Source organism: Lissotriton vulgaris, unplaced genomic scaffold, assembly GCF_964263255.1.
Source record: "Lissotriton vulgaris unplaced genomic scaffold, aLisVul1.2 SCAFFOLD_1204, whole genome shotgun sequence".
Lineage (NCBI taxonomy): Eukaryota > Metazoa > Chordata > Amphibia > Caudata > Salamandridae > Lissotriton > Lissotriton vulgaris.
Genome location: NW_028249607.1, coordinates 523,398 through 540,613, shown reverse-complemented (window position 1 = coordinate 540,613; position 17,216 = coordinate 523,398). Strand labels below are relative to the sequence as shown.

The window sequence follows — 17,216 nt, the reverse complement described above, 5'->3', positions numbered from 1 at the left end:
TTATGTCAAGTCTCATTATTAGCGCTTAAATGGTGTGGGAAGCTGTGCCTTGAACTGTCTCGAGAAGAAGAATTTGATTGCACTCGAGGAAATGGAAATGTTTATTATACACCATAAACGTTTTTTTTTTAATCAATACACCATTTTCAATTGCGCCATGCAATGTCCACGAAACATTAACTGTCTATTCAAAACTTGATATTGTGCGCGAGCAACACGCGAAGCTTACTTTGGCTCCTGTGCACTTTGTGACGCCATGAGAATATGCTTCTTCTTCACGTTTTCGAGCAACGCTGTGCGGAGAGCCACTCCGTGCAACGTTGGAAACGTGACACCATTTTGTTGTTCATTGTCACCATGGGAACTATCTTTCAAGCAAAGGCACGTCTTTTCTTTCTAAATCCTTCAACAAGGGAAGTAAAAGACTTCAACAAGGGAAGTAAAAGACATGAGGCTTTACGCATTGGCTGCATGGTTGTCTTGTCTGGCAGTCGATCTTTGAAAAGTAGAAGACTTACAGTTGTAGTCGGATAAATTTCAGCTTCCACCTTATTAATATCAACGATCTGCTTTGGAAATCTCGGGTGAGAGACCGCTCACCGGGGCATAGACTTTCTCTTATTGTATTTTGCTGGCCATTTTATTATAGAGAAAGTATAATGTTGCAGTATTGTGTGCGTGTCTGGCTGTGATCTCAATAGTAGCGTTTTGGGCTGTAGTAGCGCTTTTTGGGTTTCAATGCAGTTCTATTCGTTTGTGATTGACTGTTTATTTTTTTCGTGTGTGTGTGACTGGTTGTCTTCTTAAATATCAGCGTTTTGTGTTTCAATGCTATTCTTTTTGTGATGACACGCACTTTGTGTAGGAGTGGGTTTTAGTTCCGTGATCCTTAGAAATGTGTTTTGGATTACTATCCTATTTAGGCAGTCCCATATTCTATCTAGACCATTTGTTCACTTTACTCTGGTTGAGAGGTGCATTATTTTGGAATGGGTTTTAGTCCCATTATCCTGGAACACGCTAGTTTTTAAAAAAAAAAATGAAATGTTTAGTTTTATTAGAGGGGGTCTTGGTTCCACCTTTGTGTTTTTGTTAGGGGGTGCCAGTCCCACCTAAATAGAGTTACACTAGGGTTTGAGTCCCATAGTGTCTCTTAAAAGAGGGGTGGCGTTTTTGGCTACAACACAGTCTTCTCATGTGAGAAGCACTTTGGGGTGGGTTACTAGTTCCATTACCCTAGTTAATGGTTTGTCTATCCTTGTTTACCATTCATGGTCACTAGTGTTTGGGGCAGGTTTTGGGTTTGGGTCCCATACTTATCGGTCCTTAGTTTTTAGGGCTAGTTATGGGTCTTAGTCCCTTCAGCGTCTATTTTACACATATCCTTTTTAGAAGGCTTTTTATTCCTATTAGGGGGATTACTTTTCTTTGGTCTCATTTTATTGGTTTCTTTCTAATACACGAGGTTTTAGTCCTATTTATTAGAGGAGTGGCATTTATTCCTCTTGTCTGCAACACTTTCTTGGGTTTTGGTGAGCTCATTGCAGTCTTTTCTGAGATTTTGGTTACTTTATGAGAGCTCAATGTTTACATATTTTAATTTTGTTCACAATTAGAGGAGGAGGAGGATGGTGAGGTTTATTCTATCTGTTCACTTTCTTTCTCTTTCTTTCTTTTTTAACAGTTTTTATATTTCTGTTTTCCCTCTCGTGATGTTATTTTAATTCCATCTTTCGGTTACAGATTTCTTTATATTTGTATTATATTTCTGTGCTTTGTTTTTCCCTTTAAGTTTATTGTCTTCCGTTATTAAAGGGAGAGGATAATGTGGTATCCTTGCACTATCCCCTTTTATTATAGAATGTTCTAGCTATGATGCTCTGTGGAATGTTGGCAGTCTGTGGGCTTAGGCTGGCAGTTGGCTTGGGGCTGAGCATCTTGCAGGATGTTCCTGTTGGGGTCTTTATGGTTTATACCATCTTATCTACCTATCTTCCAATAAACCATCTATCTACATCTATTGTCTGAGGACTTGATTACTACAATATTTTACCTCCTTCGCACACTGTTCCCATACTTTCACAGTTTTGTTGGTGGCTCCGCATTGCGCTTTGTGCCGCGCAAAAGTTTCTCTGAAGAAAACTGACTTCAGCTTGCCGGGAGGGACTTATATGACCTAGCTGACGTCACATCTGTTGACGACATCAGGGCGGGGTCGTGGGGCGCCGTACCCCGATTGCTGCTGAAAAAACTTTCTGGATCCAGTCTGACGCATGGGGATAATTTTAAGTTAAGGAATCCGCGGCTAGACAACGTCTCTAACAGATACATTGTTACCGAAGGTAAGTAACTTGTACTCGAATATACGGTCATGCCATTCGGCCTCTGCAACGCACCAGCAGTGTTTCAATATTTTATAAACGAAGTCCTTCATGATTTGCTAGATGTCATCATTACATCGATGACATACTTATCTTTTCAAAAACTGCGGAAATACATACACAGCATGTTTGCTCTGTTTTACAAAGATTGAGAGAAAATTCCTTGTATGCTAAACTTGACACATGTGTTTTCAACACAAACAGAGTAGCATTTCTTAGGTTTTTGGCTCTCCCCTGAGGGAATTACTATGGATCTAAAGAAAGTTGAGGCTATTCTGAATTGGCCTGCACCCGCATCTGTAAAAGAGAGGCAACAGTTTATTGGATTTGCAAATTATTCCAGGCCATTCATTGCGAAGTTCTCCGAAATTATGAGCCCCATTACACAACTTCCACGAAAAGGTCAGAACTTTCAGAGCAATCTTGATACTGAAAATGCATTTCAAACATAAAAAAAGCTTTCACTACTGCACCTATTCTAGTGCATCCTGATCCAGACAAACCATTTTTTGTAGAGGCGGATGACTCAAAATGCGATGCATTGGGAGGAGTTTTAATGCAGAAAGATCCTTACACAGGTCATTGACATCCGATTGCATTTTATTCACAATGGTTACTATCAGCTGAGCAAAATTATACATTGGCTGAATGTGAACTATTGGCAATTAAAGCAGTATTCTTGGAAACATGTTTTTTTCAAGAACACTTTTTAATTGCTTACAAAATGACTCATTTATATTTGCAGCTCTTGGCCCCATGATGTTAACTAATTTCTAAACCAATGGAGTCTTTCTCTGCGTGCTTTTTATCCCTTTGTATTTTTCTTTTCATTTTACAACATAGCTGCCATTTTAGAGTTCTCCACAGCGCGAGTGACTGTGTCGCATTTATGAAGGAACCTGCGCATTGACTGTTTCTGAGGGCTAGCGCACATATGGAATCAATACAGGATTGATGTGGAATTCTGTGCTCTTCTGTTTTCAAGCGTGTCCTGAGCTGAATGAAAGCTCCCTTTGTGCTTCAGGCAACCCTGTCAAGAATAACATTGGTTGTATTTCATGGAGTTTGGTGCACCTCAGTGATGCGTGGTCATTTTACACAGCTCTCCTGGGAATTATTTTCTCTGCCTTATGCATGTGACCTACTCACCTAATACGTACCAGAGTTGGGAGTCATTTCAGTGCATTTTAAATTGGCCACATACAGGAATAGCTTATTTGCACCAACCTTTCTTCTGCAGTTTTATCCCTGTTGTTGTAGTGACTCTGGGTCCCTGTTGGCAACGCTTCACATCGACATACCTGGTCCACAGGATGGGATTGTTTTTTTGTGCCTCCAGTGCGTTGCACTTAATTTTATCACATGAATTTTTCCTTGAACGTCATTATCTGCCATCTTGAATTCTCTACATTATATGTGAATTTGTTGATCTATGATGGAATTAGCGTGTTTTGGAACAAGTTCAGTATGTTCTCACCCCTCTGCCTATGCTGCCTTTCAACCTCCTTAACATTGGCGGTATATTCCTTAATACTATACAGAATGCTTCGCATATTTTTTGCTCATGGCGTTAAGTTATCCTCAACATTGATCCCATTGTAATTCCTGTGCACTTGCTATCTTTCAGCCATCAATTTTGGAACTTCAAGTTCATTTTCCTGACATACCTCTCTGGATTGACATTGAACTTTACAACTATATCTTCTCTGTGGACTCCTTCCTTCCATCCACTGCACTACGGATAATTGATTTACCTGTGTAATTTTGAGTTTGCTGCATTATTCAATTCATCTCTGCAAACAGGCTGCACTTAATTCTTTATTTCTGTCCTATACTCAATACTCTGACTATCTACCTACAATTGCTATACTTCATGTCTATGGGAAAACTGCGCAAACCCAAATTTGTTTTTGTGCCTTCCAACTCTGCTCGAGCCTCACACTCCTCAATCCCAAGTTCTCCGGTTACAGAAATACAAATGGCTGGCGTAACAACTAATTGCTCTTCTTCTTCTCAGTCTAAGTCTACTAAAGCTTCTCCTCCTAATACGACGACCAAGCGCTTGAAACACGATCCTCCGTCTCCTGATAAATCCTCCTCTACTATCTCTATGGAGTTAATTTTGGAGGAAATTCGTGCTTTACGTCCATTTGTAGAGGAGACTAGTAGTGGCATGCAACTCTTGAAGGACAAATGGTCTTCTATGGGTAGCAGGCTTACCTCTGTGGAACAACAAGTTACGGAAATTCAAATCAACTCTCAAAGTATCTCTACTTTGGAAAAGTCTGTCCAAGCTCTTCAACAGCATACAGAGGATTTAGAAAATAGGAACAGGAGAAATAACCTTCGTATTTACGGATTACCTGAATCCCTGGAGAGTGATGATCCCGTATCTTTCTTCGCTCCTTTTCTTCCGAAATTGCTGGACATGCCTCCTACGACTTCTCTTAGTATTCAGAGAGCTCACAGACTTGGTCCTCGTTCATCTACTTCATCAAAACCACGTGGAGTCATTATTCTTTTATTGAAATGTATTGACTTACTTTCTGTCCTTTCTGCAGCAAGGGCCAAATGTTACATTTCTTGGCTTGGTCAGAGTATTTATTTCTCAGGATGTCTCCAATGTTACTGCAAATCGACGAAAATAATTCCTGAATCTTTGCGCTCCTCTGAGATCTCTTGGCGCAAGATACGGCTTATTCCATCCATGCACCTTTAAGGTTACTTACAAGAATCGTACTTGGACCTTCTTGGATCCTAATGAACTTCAGAACTTCATTCATATCCAGTCTAACAGCGGCATGGATACTTCTATTCCTCCTACTGGCTGAATTGTATGGGCATTTGCATTTGTTTTGTTTTTCCTGTATCTGCTCACAGTTATCCTGTTGATGTTTTCTTTTCAGCTTTAATATGAGAATTTTTTTGGAATACTCCATTATATGTTTACTTGTTGTTTCCATTGTATTGCTCTTTGCAAATGTGGTTTTTCGTCTTCTTATTTATCTTCAGATTCCTCATCGCAAGTTCGTGTCCCTTGTCTCTTCTCTTTCTTCATCTTTTATCTTTTTCTTCCTTTCTCTTTTCCTTTCCCTTGCTCTCCTTCACCCTTCCTCTTCTTCTGATATTGCCTATATTTTTCCTTTCGGCTTTATGTTGTTTATATACCTTTTTGCAAATTTTGATCTTATCATTTTTATCCTGTTTGCAAATTTAGAGTTATTTCATGGAATGTAAAAGGTTTTATTAACCCCATTAAGCGGCAGAGAGTACTTTCTCACTTATCCTCCTATACCCCTGATATTGTTCTTTTACAGGAGACTCACCTTAATGACCTTGAATCCCTTAAGTTAAAAATAAATTGGGTGGGTACAGTTTTATTTTCGCCCTCTTCCAATAAAAAAAATAGAGTTGCTATTTTAATTCATAAAAAGTTAAAATGTAAAGTATTATTAGAGGAAAAGGATTCGGAAAGGAGATGGATTTTGGTTAGGTTACTGATTAACTCTATTTCCCTAACTGTTTTTAATATTTATGGTCCTACTCAACCTGATTGTTTGTTTTGGCCTTTAATTACAAACAAATGCATACAACACAAATATGACTTTTTTCTTTTAGGAGGAGATTGTAATCAAATTATTGATCCATTTCTTGATCGCAAATTCACTGTTCGCTTCATTCCCCACAAACCTCATAAGCAGTTCTTGAACACTATACTTCAAACAAATCTTTCAAATTCTTGGAGACTCACGCATCCAGACACTCTAGATTACTCTTTTTTCTCTCACCCTCATGCTTCTTCTTCCAGGTTAGCCTATATTTCTCTCTCTCAATCTCTCACTCAGAATCTCTTATCTTCCTCTATTGAACCTATTGTTATTTCAGATCATGCTCCCATTATAACGGATATTGATCTACTTCCTCCTCATCCCAAACCCTAATTTCTCTTCTTCATTGCAAACTTTTACTAATGATTTCTTTCAAACTAACTCTACTCCTGACATTCCTCCTCATACTTTCTGGGACTCGTTTAAAGCTACTGCAAGGGGATTTATTATTGATTTTTATTCTAGGAAAGAGAAACAATTTCTCCAAAAACGTGTCATCTCTCGCATATATTAAACAATTAGAAATCCATTCTATACCTCCTCAGATAAATGTATGTCCCCAGAACATTTGCGTGCAAAGTTTTCCTTCAATAAATTTACCACGGATAATGCCTCCTCAATTCTTCTTCGTAGTAGTGCGCGTTATTACGGAGGTCGTAACAAATCTGGAAAGCTTTTACCTAACTATCTCAAATCTCGTACTTCCATCGAATCTATTTTTTCCTCTGACAATATTCTTCTCCATACAGATGAACAGATTCTTGAACAATTCCAACTTTTCTATCAACAGCTTTACACTCCAGAATCCCCTCCTACCTCTGCTATGCTCCACTCTTACTTTGATCTTTCCCTTCATGAACTTTATACGGCTCTGTCTTCTCTCACTAAGGGTAAAATTCCTGGTCCCGATGGCTTTCCGGTGGAGTTTTATTTAAATTTTTCTGACCTTTTATTACCCAAACTTGTATTGCTTTTTCAATCCTTTTCTTCCTCTGGTACAGCTGCAGGTACTTTTCAAGATGCCACCATATGTCTCATTCCGAAAGAAGGTCGTGACAATAAACTTTGTAAAAATTATTGTCCCATTTCGTTAGTCAATGTTATTTTATCCACTTTTCGCCAAATTACGTTTGGATTCCTTCATGCCCCATCTTATTGGTAAAGAACAATGCGGTTTTATTAAAGGGAGGCTTACTTCTGATAATTCTCGTCTTTTTCTGAATGTTTTAAATAAAGCCCCCTCTTTCTCAATGCCTTTAGCTGCTATTTCTGTCGATGCTGAAAAAGTTTTGACAGAGTAGATTGGTCTGGCTTTGGCTCCAAATTTATTTCTCTCATTTCTTTAATTTACTCTTCACCCAAGGCTTCTGTTCTTGTGACTGGCCAACTCGTCACGGTTGCCCTCTCTCTCCACTTCTTTTTGTTTTGGCCCTTGAACCTTTTTTGTCCTCCATTCGCCAGAATGCTTCCATTTCTGGTTTTCCCTATGGTGACCATCAATTAAAACTTTCTACATATGCTGATGACATCCTTTTGTTTATTTCACACCCGGAATCGTCTATCTCTCCTTTATTGTCTGAATTCGAAGCGTTTTCTCTTGTATCTGGTTATAAGAGCAATTCCGATAAAACAGAAATACTCCCTTTGACTAAGTTTTGTCTCCCTCATTTCTTTTCCTCCACTGGTTTTGCCTGGAATAGCACTAAGATTAACTATATTGGGACCTGGTTCTCTAATTCTATTTCTTCCTTTGTTAAATTAAATATGTCTGCTGTCCTCTCTCGAATTGATCAATTATTTTCTTCTTGGAATCTTCTTTTTCTTTCTTGGTGGGGTCGACTAGATTCCATTAAGTTGATGGTTGCTCCTATTCTTATTTATTCTTTTTGCAATGTGACATGGGAGATGAATTACATCACTGTTTGTCACAAACAATCATGCATTTGTTCATTACACCTTGATACAGCATGACATTGTCTGATCATACTTGTTTAGAGGAAAGGACCTGTGTTTGACAAATGGCGAATGATCTGAGGAGATTTCACATGAGAAGTAGTAGTGGTACATGGTCGTCTCACAGTGCCTATTTTCTATGGGACATACCAAAATGGCTCTGCCTTAGCACTAGGAAAAAGCCTAATGAGTGTGGAGTGTATCTTAACACAATGCTTGATTATTTGGACTGTGATGCATATTTACACTGGCTATCTGGCAGCCCTTGAGGGACTTCATCTCATATGCTCATCATTCCACACAATACTGTGACTGACATCACCTCCCCCTTAGTGTGTGGCTCATCTCAGTCCTGCTTTAGGTTCTTGCTGTTTGGCATTTGGATGAAAGATACCTATCTGGACGCACCAGCCACATCCTTAGTGTGGACTGAGTAATGGAAGGCTGATACATGTCCTGGTGTAATAATGACTTACTGCAAAACTACCACCCATTCTAAAATCAGTATTCCAATAGGGGAGTAGCTAGGTGTCCAGCTAGCCACAATGGCCATGCCATGGTTGCCGGCATTACGTTATGGCGTACTACATGTCTCCTATGGCCCAGTGTCCGACAATAAGGTGCAGAATTCCAATACCTGTTGGCTCCCTGCATGTCTGCAGGGATGCCACAGTAATTGTGCAGAACGCCACAGCCAGCATGGATGTGATGCGTATTAAGTGTTAGGATAAGGCAATGGATCCGGGCACTGAGCATAGGGGACCACTCTACGTATCGAGTAGCGTAGAGATTTGCATTGTGTCCCCGATTTTCGAAGGAATACGTCCGTGTTAATCTGGATTCGTATCCGGTCGGAAAAAGATTCAGCGTCTCTCTGCGGCAATCTTTTTCCGACCGGATACAGCAGCCGCACAAAATGTAAAGCTGATGCTGACTTTCAGGGGTGCAAGAAACTTGTAAATCTGCACCATGATGTATGGTTTGTGGTGTTCTGATCTCCTATTGTGTGTTGCCTTTCTACATCTGCATGATGGTATGTCATAATTTTACGCAATGCATGACATGTAGAGGCAAAACAAAGAATTTGACCAGTAACGTCTATTTAAATGCATTTGGAAGTGAATCATTGAACGTCCTGCCATACTTTTCAACAGAACCATGATGAAACAGCATTGTAGCATTAATTGTTAATATTTTTCCTGTAGGAAATCTGTGCATGATCACGTTCCCTGACCCCTATCTCTTGTGTAGATTTTATTTTCTATTAAAATTAATTTGTGGTTACACCTATTAATCATTAAAAAAAAAAGTTGGTGGGATTACAAATATAGTCAAAATTTTTCCTATGTTTTCTGGTATTTATTTATATTTTTACCTGGAAATCCATGATTTTATTCATTTAGGAATCAGATACAATTATTTTGTCGCTTAGCGACATTTAGCGAATATATTTTCATCGCAAATACAAAAAACGGGTCGCATTTCGATCGATTTTGTATATAACTACCATAGCGACGTTTAATGGCACGATTTTCGTCGCTAACGCCAATAATTTTGTCGCTATGTCGGAATTTTTTGCAGTAAACACAGGAAGTGGTGTATTACTGCTTCCTGTCACATGGGTGTGGTTTTTACTTTCACTTTCTCTTTTCTACACTTGCTGGTGCATGGGCTGAGTGGAGGAGGTGTATGGTGGTTGCTGTGTTGGAAGTTGGTTTTGGAGAGTGGTGCTGCGTGCTCTGTCCTGTCTGAAGTGTCTGTTTGTACTTTTTGTTGTATTTTATACAGTTTGTGTGTCTACTGTCCTCTGATTTGTCTGCAGTGTCTGTTAGTTGTATTTGTTGTATTGTACACAGTTTGTGTGTCTAGTGTCCTCTGTTTAGTAGAGTTTATTTAGGGGTTAGTTTGTATTTTTGTAGAGGGAGTTCGTTAAGTGGGTTATTATTTATTAGTTTAAAGTGGGTTACGGGGGTCAGGGAGATGCCTGCTGTTGGGAGCTTGGGGAGGATGAGTGAGGAGGCATTGGGGGGGTTTTTATGGCTGATTAAATTTTATCTGCCAAATATGTTGGAGGCGGGGGGGGCGCATCCTGCAGGGGTATGCTGTGGGGGCGCGTAATGTGCGCTGGGAGCGTGTGAGGCTCCAAATGGAGCACTACTTTAAGATTGCACGCTCTGTGCACCAGTGGAAGCACCGCTGGCAGGACATGACTGCGCGGGAGGCCTACCTCCTGGATTACACCGGAGTGATGCCAGGCATACAGGGTGGTAAGTCCAAAAGCCATTATTTCACTTTAATGTTCAAATGTAATGTACGTGAGTTACGTGTGTGACATGTGTGTATGGCATGTACATGCTGACTCGTTACTGTGATACTGTGACAAAGTGTTGATGACAAAGTCATTTCCCTATGGGCCATATGTATCAAGGCAAAAATAGTTTGCTAACGCAGACATTCGCTGATTTGTGGCGTCAGTGAACCCTTTTTCGCTAAATGGTATTTATGTGACATTTTCTGTGCAAAGTAAGGAATCGTTAAATTTTCCTTTCCTTATTTAGCGAGTGCATTTGAGGAATAGCTACTTTAGCAATTCCTTACATGCAATGTATAAAGGCAAATAACATTCCAAATTGCCATTTAGGATTCACAAATTACCACCTACTTCTAGTTGGTGGTAAGTAGCGCTATTTTTGAAATTTGCTTTTTTTTAAACATCAAAAGGTGCCATGTGACACTCATACATGCCCTTAGGGCATGTATGTGCGCCATATGCGCACACATGTCATTTTCACGGGTGCTGCAGGGTGTTCTTGTGACACCCCTGCACCCTAGGAAAAATTCTCAATTTGCAATTAGCAAATTGCTAATTGCAAATTTCCAGTTATTTCCTATGGGCCTCCTGGCACATAGAAATAATTCGGAAGTTTGAGATTAGCAATTTGCTAATCGCAATTTAGGAATGTTAATGTATCGCTAACAATAAGCGATTTCCTACATACTTACCATTTTGCAATTTCAAATTAGCGAATCCTTCAAAATCGCTATTTAGTAATCGCAAAAGGGAATGTTGATACATATGTCCCTATGTGATTTGCACATGATTTGCTTTAGTTAAGATTAATTTGGACTCCCACTTCCAGGCACATTTTAGCAGGTTTACAAGCCACTTAGGTTTCTTTGGCGGTGCAGTTGCATTACTTATGTGACAAAGCGGCAGCGCGAAAGTAGCGCCATGGTGCAGGGTATGTACAATATCACAACTCTGGGAGAATCGTCACATTCTAAAGTTATGCACCTTTAGGGTGCGTTCTGGCGCAGGGGAGGGCATTCATACACAGGAACACCTCTGTAAAGTGACAGAGTGAAATATATCAGGTTTCAGTCATTCACTTTCATAGCAATGCTGCGTCTTATCTCTGGGCCTGCCTGAAGTAGGCATGAGGATTGACGCAGCATTGACAAGATTGGGCCAACAAGAGTATTGCAGGAGCTGCGCCCCACATGCTTCACAACTCCTGCAATGCACTGCATTTACAGCACAGATGCCTGATGCATATGTGCCATTTTAGCAGCATGGTGCGCAGCATGGGACATGCAGTTCACCATGTGAGTTGGGCCATGGTGCACATTTACTCTTGCCTCCATGCTGATTTGGTGGGATGCACCATTACCTGTAATACTGTCCCTTGGTGTGCTACAGTAGAGTAGGTGTGTGAGTAGTCAATGCTAATGTCCCTATTTGTATAGCTCCATGATTTGACAGTTGGAGTGAGCAGTCACGTTCTCATTGAGGTGTGAACACATATTTGCAGTATGCAGACCAGATGTGGGACTGAGGTTTTCTGTGTGTCACTTGCAGTCACATTACTATGTGATGGTGAATGACCACATGCCAGTAAGGGTGCAAGGCACAGAGGATGTTAGCATTTATGAGCCCATCACGGCTGTAGTCAGTCAAAGAGATGTGAGCAGTGACTGTGCGCAGGATGATGTGTGTGTGTCCAGTATGTGTAACTGTACATATCTGAGCAGTGCCAGTGTGTGTGTGACCTATGTGCAGGACAGTAAACAGTGTGACAGATGCTCACATCCATGAGCAGCAGGACTGTATCTACACGGCCCCTGTACATGGGTCATGTGTAGATATATCCTTGCCAGGTGATCATGCAATGCGGGAGTTTGACATCTCCAGAGTGTTTTACATCCCAAAGGACTGTGTATCAGCCTCTTACTAAATACATAGTTACCATCATACGCAGTACAGCGTACACATGAAGGCTGTGTGGACATGGTGCTTAGAAATGGCATAACCCAACTGTTATGTTCATGTATGACTGTGGTTATGTTATGTTTGGCCACCACTGCATTAGCAAGCCCATGTGTGCATACCAATCAAAGTGCACAGAGTCATTAGTACAATGTGTGAATCCCTACAAAGTGATGTAGCATTTCCTGTGACTGAAAAGTTGTTCCTCGTGTTCATCATGTTTATGTAACATCTCTGGATGCCATGCAATGACACATATTTCATTTGGTTCACTCACAGATGGTCGGCGACCCATCACGCAGGGTGACGTGGATCGTTTCAAGGACCCAAAAGCCACTGGTGAGTAATTGTAATGTAAATTGCCATGTGTGATGTAATGGATGTCATTAAGTAATACACGGTAGTTTTGCAATGCTGGTGTGTTCCGCATGTCACTGGCACAAGGTGCTGAGTATTGTTATGTTATTATTCAGACAATATGTATAAGAGTGTGGTTAGACGCATATCTATCTAAGTTGTGACTTTTTCCATGAAGGGACAATGCAAGTGCTCTGATTACCTGTGCATGACATCCAGCACAGATTATAGATAAATAGCCAATGATCCAGGGATCATGCAGGCATTACGCTACAGGAGTTTCACACAGGGCTACATATTATCAAGACCAGCCAGAATAATGTATCCACGCTTCATCTGCAGTACACTGACACTGAGGCGGACATTGAGGTTTACTTATATGCCCTGGGACATACCCATATCATGCCCGGTTAAGGTCATGTCATGTGTAAGGTATGAATAGATCACATATCATCCACACAAGGTTTGAAGGTCCTTTTGTAGTGTAAATCAGATGAAACTGTGCCATAGAGGTTCAAGGCAATATTGCACCACATATTAGGAACTGGCAAGTTTACCAACTTTCACAGGAGAGTTTGTGTTGATAGATGGATAATGGGTGAGGGGGCAGTTCATTACACCGCCAAGGGGAAGAGACGTTACCTAGCGTAGCCATGTTGAGAGGGACTAACACAAGACTGGGTCATGAATGTTTTATACCAGGATCTAAGTGGTCTATTTTGCCCATCCCAGTTCTTCTCCTTTATGAGGTCTTTAGGTCCAGGGCTAGACAGGATGTCATGCGTGCAACTCTGATTGTTAAACTTCCTTTTCAGCCGCATGATTAGCCTGTGGTGTATTTTCTATGTAGGTGTTGAAGGGGTTATTGGCGACAGGGCGTGAGTCAGTATGGCTGCCAGATTCTGCAGGGTCTGCTGTTTGACACAAATTTTTAAATGTAGTAATTAAATCTGAGGATTGCTGTCATCGGTGTGGCTGATGGGCAGGCCCTGTAGCAAAGGGTTCCTTGCTTCAATAGGATGGCATTTGGAGTTTTCTATATTTTACACATGAACCCTTAGCAGGTGAAAATTACCTGGCTGACGAGCTTTGTCCAGGACAGGGCATGTTGTTTTGTTAGTCGTAGGTCTAAGATCACATGTTTGCAAGGGGGACAGGAGCACAGTTCCAGCTGCCACCTTTCATGTGACCAAGATACCTCAGGGCTGCCAAACTGAATGAGGTCTGTTTTACTGCTGTTTAGTTTGAGTTTGTTGATGGTCTTCTAGTTACTCATGTAAAACATGCTGTTTGTACAACAGAGACGTGTGTCAGTGTAGTTTGTCCCACACGTACTCAGTTACTGGTTATTGTCAGCATACAATACGCTTAGATGAGCCGTACAATTTCCCGACGTTGCCCAGCAGACTCAAGTATAGATTGAACAGCATAGGACTTAGGATAGATCCTTAACCCCAGCACAGCTTTGTGATTTCTCAGGTGCATATTGTCAAGGCCTTTATGGCGTGTTTTGCAGCTGTTTCCTGCCGATGTACGCAGCAATAATGTGGAGAACTTCCTTGATATTCTTGACACCTGTTGTTGGTTGGGGTGTCCCGGTCTTCTTCCCATGCATGTAGGCTGAGCTTACATAGAGTTTCCATTGACATATTCATACAGCCACACTGGCAAACATGTAAAAGAGTGGCTGTCTTGTCAGTGACTACATGACCTGTACACATTTTCAGATAGCCACACATGTCTGCACATGTGCATCGTAGAGCAGTATCAGCAGTGTGTCACAGGGTCAGATGAGGGTGGGGCGGCCCATGGAGGGGTAGTGCCACACTACCACACATGTCTGCACATGTGCATCGTACAGCAGTAGCAGCAGTGTGTCACAGGGTCAGATGAGGGTGGGGCTGCCCATGGAGGGGTAGTGCCACACTACTAATGTTAATTGGACTACTTGCACACTCTCAGGATGCACGATGGTGACATGTTCTCATTTGGCATATGATTTGTCAGTACATCACACCTGCCATGTACTGTCATGTCACGTTCCAGGGCCTGTATAGTGGAAAGTAGGGCTTGTCAATTATGTGGTCAGGTCACTTTGAGACGTTACAGGATGTGACATGTGTGTTGCCTCCCATGTGGTATGTGATTTGTGCCAAATAATATGATGATAGGCAAATGAACCAGTGAATCCCATTTTTTTCAGACAACATGAATGCAGAGGAGACCCATGCATTCAATGTGGCTAAGGAACGGTGGCTTCACATCCGCAGGGTCAAGAAGGGGTTCAGGTCCATGGCACGGAGATGCGCTGCTGCTCGGCGGGATGGGACCTGGCATTCGATGCCAGAGGCCGTGGGACACAGTGACTCATCTACCAAATCCAAGGCTGGTGGCAAGGCTGGCGGTGGAAAAAATTCTGACACAGTGGTCTCACCTGTTCCGGTACCAAGCACATCAGCCATTCCAGGTACCAGCAGCCAGGGGCCAACTCAAGCTGCACCCAGCCAGGGAGCTGGCCAGTACACACCAGGGCAGGATCCGGGGGCACCCACCACAACGCCGGCAAGGGCTGACAAGCAACCAGAAATTCTTACAGAGCTGGCCAGGAACAACAACTTGCTCCTGGATGTGCGCAATGAACTGGTAACGCTGAACCGGCGGGTGAATGACATTGCCGTAAAACTTGGGGTACCGTAGTCCTGGAATTCTTCTGGCCCACACCCCTCTTCTGCCTTCCTTCCTTGTTCTTAGTTTTGTGTTTGTATATAGTTGTATATTAGTATTTAGATGTAGAATAGTTTTAGATTAGGTATAGTTAGTTTAGTGTAGTGTGATATTGTTAGGTTAAGATAGTGTTGGGGCTAAGTTTATTTTCTCTTTGGGTGGGGGGTTTATGTCCTTTTGTAGTTAGTTAGTGTTACATGTGTAGTTTAGTTTATTATGTGTGTAGGGATTTTAGATATAGTGTTAGTTTTAGTGTAGGTTATATTTCATACAATAAATACTTTTGAATGTGTTACTACTTGCATTGGTGTCAGGTAGGTTGCAGAGTGTGGGTCTTCACACATTCTATGCTTTTCAGGTCATCACTTGTGTGATCCCTGTATGTGTGACTTTGGATGCAACCTGTTACTGGGATGCATGTATAGTGTTCAGTACACCTTAGCTGTGGTATCTGTTGACTTGCATGGTTGACAGATTACATTGGATTTATTGTGTATGGGCAAAATCTGGGGGCATTTTACCAAGGGCATTATCGCCGCATTAGCGGGACTTTTTCCCGCTAATGCGGCAATAATTTTGTCGCCCTATTACCAAGCTGTCGCTAACACCAGTTAGCGACAGCTTTTAGGTGATAGCAGGCATTTAGGGGCCCACTTTGCATGTCAGCGATAATTATCGCTAATGACATGCAAAGTGGGCGTGCCAAGATGTTAGCGACTGAAAACAGTTGCTAACATCTCTAACTCCTATTAACAACTTTTGGAAATATTCGCGCTACGATATTCATGCATTTCGCAGGATTTTTACCGCTTTTGAGATAAACCTTGATAATATCAAGGTATCTCAGCGGTAAAAATCCTCGGTGCTCGGCGATAATTATCGCTATTGCTTGGTAATATGCCCCCAGCTACTTTGTGTTGTGCTATTTTGCACTAAATGGCAAGACAGTCCACAGGTTTGCAAAGTTGCTGGCGTACTTGTGGATTTTGTTGCAATTTGAACAAATATGTGCCCACATGTGCCTGTCACTTTGCCAGCACACCATAATGCAACGAGGTCCCGTGAGTGTACTGCCCGTTATAGTGGGTACGGCCGAGAAGATGTTTCATACTGCTAGTGTGTGGTGGAGGTTGCCAAACAGGGAGAGCTTCTATGGGAGTTCACATGCATCTTGTTTAGAAGGGGTCAGAGACCAAGCAGAGCAGCAGGTGAGGAGAATGCAGGCACCTTGTCACAGGAGCTTCACAGGAATGGGGCTTGGGAAAGTAATGGATGCTAATATACGTTTGGCTCTGGACCCCAGAATCCTATGTGTTGGTACATAGCCATTTAGATCCTGCTCAGTGTGTTCACGTGCATTCTGCTGCTGCTGATGGACAATGTCCTATCTCATACTTAAATGCCCCATACAGGACAATTCCCTCGACCATTCACAGTCCGGCTTCCGAGCCAAACACAGCACCGAAACCGCCCTCATCGCAGCTACAGACGACATCTGAACGCTACTGGACAACGGAGAAACAGTTGCCCTCATCCTACTCGACCTCTCCGCCGCCTTCGACACAGTATGTCATAGCACACTCATACAACGCCTCAACAACGTCGGAATACAAGGAAAAGCTTTGGATTGGATCATCTCGTTCCTTACCGGAAGAACCCAGAGAGTCCACCTCCCCCATTCAAATCAGAGGCCACCGAAGTAATCTGTGGTGTACCACAAGGATCTTCACTCAGCCCCACCCTCTTCAACGTATACATGAGTCCCCTCGCATCCATCGCGCGCCAACACAACCTCAACATCATCTCCTACGCAGACGACACCCAGCTGATCCTCTCCCTCACCAAAGAACCAAACACCGCCAAAACCAATCTACACGAAGGAATGAAAGAAGTAGCCGAATGGATGAAGAGCAGCCGTTTAAAACT

General features: G+C 41.9%; 1 protein-coding gene across 1 annotated transcript; it reads left to right on the top strand.

The window, feature by feature from the left end:
- The first annotated feature begins 4,254 nt into the window (after positions 1-4,254).
- On the top strand, positions 4,255-15,263 carry LOC147663532 (uncharacterized). The gene is made up of 3 exons (XM_086950381.1): positions 4,255-4,770; positions 12,489-12,552; positions 14,770-15,263. Exons 1-3 carry the CDS (start codon positions 4,255-4,257, stop codon positions 15,261-15,263), a joined length of 1,074 nt encoding a protein of 357 aa, XP_086806507.1.
- The last annotated feature ends 1,953 nt before the right edge of the window (positions 15,264-17,216 follow it).